The sequence below is a fragment of the Pongo pygmaeus genome, chromosome 10 (assembly GCF_028885625.2).
Source record: "Pongo pygmaeus isolate AG05252 chromosome 10, NHGRI_mPonPyg2-v2.0_pri, whole genome shotgun sequence".
Classification (NCBI taxonomy): domain Eukaryota; kingdom Metazoa; phylum Chordata; class Mammalia; order Primates; family Hominidae; genus Pongo; species Pongo pygmaeus.
The window spans coordinates 7,895,918-7,904,228 of record NC_072383.2 but is presented as its reverse complement, the minus strand read 5'-3'; the positions used below and the strand labels follow the sequence as shown (position 1 = coordinate 7,904,228).

The 8,311-nt window shown below is 45.0% G+C and overlaps 1 protein-coding gene across 2 annotated transcripts; it reads right to left on the bottom strand.

The window, feature by feature from the left end:
• Positions 1–1,751: 1,751 nt before the first annotated feature.
• Positions 1,752–7,964, bottom strand: DPPA3 (developmental pluripotency associated 3). 2 transcript variants are annotated; one of them, XM_054445036.2, is made up of 4 exons: positions 7,732–7,964; positions 3,921–4,165; positions 3,098–3,139; positions 1,752–2,346 (listed from the first exon to the last, which is right to left on the bottom strand). In XM_054445036.2, exons 1-4 carry the CDS (start codon positions 7,814–7,816, stop codon positions 2,236–2,238), a joined length of 483 nt encoding a protein of 160 aa, XP_054301011.1. In that variant the 5' UTR covers positions 7,817–7,964; the 3' UTR covers positions 1,752–2,235. The 2 variants fall into 2 exon arrangements, with proteins under 2 accessions (XP_054301011.1, XP_063503308.1); XM_063647238.1 differs by having other exon boundaries at positions 1,884–2,343; positions 7,732–7,958.
• Positions 7,965–8,311: the final 347 nt, after the last annotated feature.

The following is an 8,311-nucleotide window of genomic DNA, read 5'->3' as shown; positions in this document are numbered from 1 at the left end:
AGGTCAGGAGTTCAATACCAGCCTGACGAACATGGTTAGACCCTATCTGTACTAAAAAATACAAAATTATCTGGGCGTGTTGGCACATGCCTGTAATCCCAGCTACTCCGGAAGCTGAGGCAGGAGAATCGCTTGAATATGGGAGGCAGAGGTTGCAGTGAACTGATATTGTGCCACTGCACTCCAGCCTGGGCAACAAGAGCGAAACTCCATCTCAAAAAAAAAAAAAAAAAGAAATATAACCAATGCTCAAGTCTGCCCCACATTTGTCCTTGCTGGTAGACCATGTTAAATTTAGTTCTTCAGTGGGGTAACTTCTGATGACCAAACTTGGCAGTGTGGTCCTGCACTCCAGCCTGGGCAACAAAGTGAGACCCCATCTCAAAAAACAAAAAAACCACAAAGAAATCACTGGATAGCATCTTCTTGGGTTATTACATATCATGCAGATATCCTTTCCAATTCTCCCTGTGATATTATGAAATATATTTGTCCTTAAGTTACCATTTCCTGTCACATAGCTCCTAAAATCTTCAAAATCTCTGGAGTGATAACTTTCGCATGCTAATGGTGACTGCTTTGCTGGGGGCTCCAAGATAGCCTCAGCATGTGGGCTGGTTGCCAGGAGAAACCACCAGGTGATTGGAGGGTTGAAAGTTTCACTCCCATTCCGGGACCTCCAGGGGAAGGGACAGGGGCTGAAGGTTGAGTTGATAAACCAATGGCCAGTGATGTCATCAATCATGCCTACCTAATGAAGCTTCCCTAAAAACACAAAAGGAGTGAGTTGAGGGCTCCTGAATAGCTGCACACATGGGGACTCCTTAAGGGTGGTTCACCCTGCTTGTCTTTTCTCCTATACCTCGCCCTATGCATCTCTTCCATCTGGTTGTTCATCTATATCCTTTGTAATATCCTTCACAACAAATAAGGTGTTTCCCTGAGTTCCATGAGCCACTAGAGCAAATTAATCAAACTCAAGCAAGGGGTCAAGGGAACCCTGATTTGTAGCTGGTCAGTCAAAAGCACAGGTAAGACAACCTGAAGCTTGTGATTGGCATTAGAAGTGCAGGCAGTCTTGTGGGACTGAGCCTTCAACCTGTAAGATCTGGAGCTATTTCCAGGTAGACAGTGCTGGAATTGAATTAGACACCCAGCTGATATCTATGGCAGAATTGCTTGCTTGGAGGCCAGGTGCCGTGGCTTACACCTGTAATCCCAGCACTTTGGGAGGCCAAGGTGGGCAGATCATCTGAAGTCAGGAGTTCCAGACCAGCCTGGCCAGTATGGTGAAACCCTGTCTCTACTAAAAATACACAAATTAGCCAGGCGTGGTGGCAGGTGCTTGTAATCCCCGCTACTCAGGAGGCTGAGGCAAGAGAATCGCTTGAACTCAGGAGGTGGAGGTTGCAGTGAGCTGAGATAGTGCCATTGCACTCCAGCCTGGGCTACAAGAGTGAAACTGTGTCTCAGAAAAAAACAAACAAAAAAGAATTGCTTGCCTGGTGTGAGGACTCCTGCATATTTCCTATCAACAACGTAGTAAGCTCCACTTCTGTTCTACCTCCTTCCGATTTCCACATCTCTAATGGGAAGTTGATATTTGCAAATATCTGTGCCTGTGTTTTCCAATCTCACCCAAATGTGGGAAGATATAAAATATTAGAATGCCAGATATTTACATTCTAGGAATGTAATAAAACTATTGTTCATCTAATTGTTAGCAAGAACAAGAATCAAATCAAGAACAATTTTTAAAAGGTACTCAAATGTCAACTTTATTGTTTCTATATAAACACCTTTTTGTACTGAAAACTGTAAAAATAAAGTTTGCTGTGATTGCAATTCAAATTTTTGAAAGCCAGAAAATCTAATTATGCTATAGCCAAACTACCTAATGCTTTCTTTATCCACAAGTAATTTTGCTTCAATTTCTTGATGTTGGGTTTCATCTCACTGACTTTGGGCTTCTAAGACACATGGGAATACTTGTATCATCTTGGCTTCTTTGGGTCAAATCAAACAGTAGAGCTAAAGTTATTCAAATACATTCAGATTACACAGATCCTTTATGAATTACTAGTATCATAGTAGGAAGAAAAAGATACAAGAAGAAAAATACATCCTAGAACTCATTACCAAAATTATTGGTGTATAGTCTATACTAGCACAGAGTAGCTTTCTCAACCTGCTATATAAAATTACCAGCAAGAAAAAAAGGTTCAAGAATAAGATTTATGGCTGAAGTGGCTTGGTGTCTTGATTCCCTATTCTAGCATTCTCAGAAGGATCCCATCCGTTAGACACGCAGAAACTGCAGGGACATTTGAATGGTCTTGATTCCTTCTGAAAAAAAAATGATGAAATGGATTAATTGGAATATTGTACCCGAGACAAATGTAATAAACCCTCAACTATGTTGTTTATTTAGGTAAGTGTTGGAACGGGGAATACACACAAAAAGGCCATATGGGCCAAAAGCAAAACATTTTAGGAGAAAAAAAGAGGATCAAAATATGGGTACCACAGAATGGCAGCTTGTGGGTCATTTTGTAATGGTAACAAGTGCAGATTGTCAATAAAACATTCTAGTCTCAGTTCTCTGAATGCCTTAAATGTAACTCATTCTGCTGCTAGACACTCTGCTGAAGTGTTTGTCCTCTTACTATAGAGTGCTACTGTGAAGATATTTGTGACAGCACGTGAAAGTATCAACCTAACACCAAGAGTGACCCCTAGTGTAAACTATGAACTCTGGATGATAATCCTGTCAGGGTAAATTCGTCAGCTGCAAAATGTGCAATTCTGGTGTGTGATGTCAATTCTGGTGTGTGACGTTGACAGTAGAGGCGGCATGTGTGGGGTGTGGGGGAAGGGCTATGAACATAAAACTTCTCTGAAAAATAAAGAATAAAGAATATATTTTTAAAAACTACAAACATGAACTGACTTATCCAGAGTTCCCGGGGATTCAGAAAGTCCAAGCAAATTCCCTAATTCCCTATTCCGACAAAAGGAAATAAACCAGATACCCATCCACATGTATAGCCAAAAAAAAAAAAAAAAGGAAAATAAAAATAAAAAAAATTATACTTACCTTAACTCCCTTAGGCCCCTTGTTTGTTGGTATTCTTTCATGCTTCATGGGAAGAAAAAAATATATGTTTATTGAAAACTCTATCAAGAAAAAGATTACTAATATTACACATCTATATAAGGGAGAGAAGCTAGGGAATTTGTTATTGAGACAGGGTCTTTCTCTGTTGCCCAGGCTGGATTGCAGTGGAGCAATCATGGCTCACTGCAGCCTTAACCCCCCAGGCTCAAGTGATCCAGCTGCCTCAGCCCTCAGCCACCCACCCCACAGCAGCTGGGACTTACAGGCATGCACCACTACACCCAGCTAATTAATTTTTTGTAGAGATGGCTGATTTTATTAATTTTTTATATTGCCTAGGCTGGTCTGGAACTCCTTGAGCTCCAGTGATCCTCCCACCTCAGCCTTCCAAAGTGCAGGGATTACAGACGTGAACTGGGAGTCTTTTTTTGAGACTGAGTTTTGCTCTTGTTGCCCAGGCTGGAGGGCAATGGCACAACCTTGGCTCACTGCAACCTCTGCCTCCAGGATTCAAGTGATTCTCTAGCCTCAGCCTCCCGAGTAGCTGAGATTCCAGGTGCCTGCCACCAGGCCCAGCTACCTTTTTGTATTTTTAGTAGAGACAGGGTTTCACCATGTTGGCCAGGCTAGTTTCGATCTCCTGCCCTCAGGTGATCCACCCGCCTCAGCCTCCCAAAGTGCTGAGATTATAGACCTCAGCCACCGCACCGGGCCTAGAGCTAGGGAGTCTTAATTAGGTCTTAATTTATGTGTGTCACTCCCCGGAATTGGGCAGCCCCGGCCACATCACATCAACACATACCGTACGAACTCTGCCGAGTAACATGTATCTCAATCTTGCCATCTTTTCTCTCTGCACAGACAGCAATGTTCTTACTCCTCTCCCGCTGTAAAGCCACTCATCTTCGATTTCCTTGAGGACTGCTGCTCTTGCAGACTGTCGACGGAGTAAAGCTTCCGATAGAGGGGAAGCAGTTTGGCTACTAGCGTTGATAGTCAAGTTACTAAGGTGCTTTATCAATGTCTCGGAGCAGATTTGAGAGGCCCCTGAAAGACAAGGTTAAAAACCATTACATTAAGGGGATCTTCAACATTCACACTTCAACTAGGTCTGCCCTTAAGCAGGGTAACAGGGCGCTGTGTGGGAATTCCTCAGGGTGGAAGGTCACAGCAAACAACGCACAACCTCTAGTCTTTTCTCAAAAACCGTAAAGTTAGCCCAGCGCGGTGGCTCACGCCTGTAATCCCAGCACTTTGGGAGGCCGAGGCGGGCGGATCACAAGGTCAGGAGATCGAGACCATCCTGGCTAATACGGTGAAACCCCGTCTCTACTAAAAATACAAAAATTTAGCCGGGTGTTGTGGTGGGCACCTGTAGTCCCCGCTACTTGGGAGGCTGAGGCAGGAGAATGGCGTGAATCCGGGAGGTGGAGCTTGCAGTGAGCCAAGATCGCACCACTGCACTCTAGTCTGGGCGACAGAGCGAGACTCCGTCTCAAAAAAATAAATAAATAAATAAATAAATAAATAAAAATAAAAATACAAAATTAGCCAGGCGTGGTGGTGCATGCCTGTAATCCCAGCTACTCGGGAGGCTGAGGCAGGAGAATCGCTTGAATCCGGGAGGCGGAGGTTGCAGTGACCCCAGATTGCGCCACTGCACTCCAGCCTGGGCAACAAGAGCGAAACTCTGTCTCAAAAAAAAAGGAAAGTCAAGGCAGGAAGAAATCACTTGTACAGGGGCACATGATAACACAGTTGACCCTTGAACAACACGGGTTTAAACTTTGGGTCCCACTTACACGAGAATTTTTTCCAACCAATCACAAAATTCGAAATCCCCACACACAGTTAACCTTTATCGAAGGTTTCGCAGGGCCCACTGTGGCACTTGATCACTTACAGATTTTGGGGATGTCCTGGAACTAATTCCCAGAGTATAACTGAGGGATGACTGTAATCCCTTGTTCTCTAGACTGTTATTATTATTATTATTGTTATTAAGACGGAGTCTCGCTCTGTCGCCCAGGCTGGAGTGCAGTGGCGAGATCTCGGCTCACTGCAAGCTCCGCCTCCCGGGTTCACGCCATTCTCCTGTCTCAGCCTCCCGAGTAGCTGGGACTGCAGGCACCCGCCACCACGCCCAGCTAATTTTTTTCTATTTTTTAGTAGAGAAGGGGTTTCACCGTGTTAGCCAGGATGGTAGACTGTTATTTTTTGAGACAGGGTCTTGCTCTGTCACCCGGGCTGGAGTGCAGTGGCACTATCATGGCTCATTGCAGCCTCTACCTCCCAGGCTCAAGCAGTCCTCCCACCTCAGCGTCCAGAGTAGCTGGCGCTACAAGCGTGTCCCACACGCTGCCCTGAGCTAGCTTTTATTGTTCACTTACACTTAGAGATCTACTGAGTATCTCACAAGCATTACCTACCGTACATTCTGCGGAATCTTGTGAAACAGACAAGAAAAACCCATATACTATTTTCTCCCAGAATCCTCATCCTTAAGCAAAACTGGGCAGTCGAAGTAAGTGGCTGTTACCCTCTCCAGTTAGCCCTAATTTAGTTGCCCAGCTCCTTCATGGTATTAGATCTCTTCACTCAAACTCAATTATTTTGGGAAATCAACCACTCATTCTTGTCTCTCCCATCCGAACTGTGAGGCGTATCCCATACATACGCATATCTCATACAATAAGGTTATCGTTAACTGCCCCCTGTATGAGTATTTTGTTTTGTTTTCTTGCCCCCATATGTGAAAGTATTAAACAATATCAAAGTTCGAGATCGATTCTCAAAGTCTGGGGACCTGTGCACATAGAAACGAGGATCCTTTGTGGAACTGTGAGGTACTAAGGCAGACGCAAGAAAAGAGAGAGATTGGGGATTCATTCATTTTTCTTTCCCACTCGGATATATGGACCAGCATTCTTTCTTCTGGACCCAGGGGACACAGCTAAGACCAGGCGCAGAGGGCGTCAGCGCGCCAGCGGCCCAGTTCCCAGACCTCCCGGCGTCAGGGAGTCGCAGGTGTTGGCTCCAGGGTTTCCGCCGCCACCACCCTAGACACCCAGCCCCGCTGTCAGGGTCGTAAACAAGACTTCAAACCACGTGGAGGGCCTCTGTGGCCAAGCCCGCCCTTGGGTGCTGCTGTAAGAAAGGAGTTCTCCACCGGAAGACCCGGCCTATCAGGGAGCAGAATTACCCAGGCAGTTTCTAGATAAGCCGCCCTCCGGTGTAGGTCCTGCTACTAATTTACATTACGGAGCACGTTTACGGCCTCTCCCTTCCATTTTCCCAGTAAAGCTGTTAGTCTGTTTATTAACATTCCTGAAGGGTACATTTTAGCTGGAAAGCCAGTCTCGAAAATGTTGGCTTAGAGCCCGGACTCGGTGGCGCACGCCTGCAGTCCCAGCTACGCATGAGGATGGCCTGAACCCAAGTGTTCGATACCAGCCTGGGCAACATGGAGAGACCCACTGTCAAAAATAAAAATAAAAAATAAAAATAGGCTGGGCGCGGTGGCTCACGCCTGTAATCCCAGCACTTTGGGAGGCAGAGGTGGGCGGATCACGACGTCAGGAGATCGAGACCAGTCTGGCCAACATAGTGAAACCCTGTCTCTACTAAAAACACAAAAAATTAGCCGGGCGTGGTGGCACATGCCTGTAATCCAGCTACTTTGGAGGCTGAGGCAGGAGAATTGCTTGAACCCGAGAGGCGGAGGTTGCAATGAGCCGACATCGCGCCACTGCACTCCAGCCTGGGCGACAGAGTGAGACTCCGTCTCAAAAAAATAAATATAAATAAAAATAATGCTGGCGAGAGATTAAGAAAAACTTTAGGTTCAACTGAAGTTAAAGTTTCTCATATTCTTTCATTTTTTCTTTTCCTATCTTTTGTTTATTTGGTCTCTGTATTTGTTCCTTTTTACCGTTCCTGACATGTATTGCTGTTGCGGAAGATACTGATGCAACGACGCTATGAGCCGAGTTCTCTGATTCCAATTATTTCTCCCCAGAAACTGGTCTTAGAAATCTGAAATACTGGCCGGGCGCGGTGGCTCAAGCCTGTAATCCCAGCACTTCGGGAGGCCAAGGCGGGCGGATCACGAGGTCAGGAGATCAAGACCATCCTGGCTAACACGGTGAAACCCCGTCTCTACCAAAAATACAAAAAAAAAAAAAAAATAGCTGGGCGTGGTGGCGGGCGCCTGTAGTCCCAGCTACTTGGGAGGCTGAGGCAGGAGAATGGCGTGAACCCGGGAGGCGGAACTTGGAGTGAGCCGAGATCGCACCACTGCACTCCAGCCTGGGCGACAGAGCAAGACTCCGTCTCAAAAAAATAAATAAATAAATCTGAAGTACTCCTAAGCATAGTGAATAAAATAATACAATTCTCACCACCACCATCATCGTTTTTAATAAAGTCTTTGACCTCTGTGTTTTCTCACTGGAGGAAGCTGGACTCCCTCTGGTTTGAGGTTTACCTAAATACATTCCTCTTGCAAAGACTGAAGTCAACATTAAAAAAAAAAAAAACAAAGAAGACGGCAACCTTTTGACCTCCCAACCCCCCTATAGTCATATAGTCAAGAAGGGCATTATCTGGCTTACCTGAATCGTCCCGGGAATTTTCTTCGGTGAACATTTGTGGAGACTCTGGGATGTAGGTTGGATTAAACTTCTGTGATGGGTCCATCGGCGTCTTGACACACTAAGCTTCTCCTGGATCTTTGAAACCTAGCAGAAACTGATGACGGAGCCTCAAATTGCTACAAGGTAGCCCGGAAAGAGGCTGAAAACCGGAGCTCCAACGAATGGTCAAAGAACTGACGTAAACTATAAGTCCGGCTTCCTCTTAAAATACAGCTAAGCCAATCTTCCAGGATATTTGAATGTTAATGATCCAATGATTAGAGGATTAAGGGATCCAAATGATTAAAGGTTAATGGGCGTAGTTTAGACTAATAGGGTAGTTCTTCATCTGCTTTGCATTAAAATAATATGTCCTATGTCATATCTGCTAGAAAATTTATTAAACTCTTCTCTTTTTGTGGTTCTGTCTCCCTAAGGTTGCCTTACGTATAAGTTGTTTTTTTCTTGTTGTTTTTTTGTTTTCCCAAACTCTACTCCTGGAGATGGCTTCTGTTTTGTGAACTGGGCTTAAGTGTTCTAGTGCAGAGAGGAGAATGGC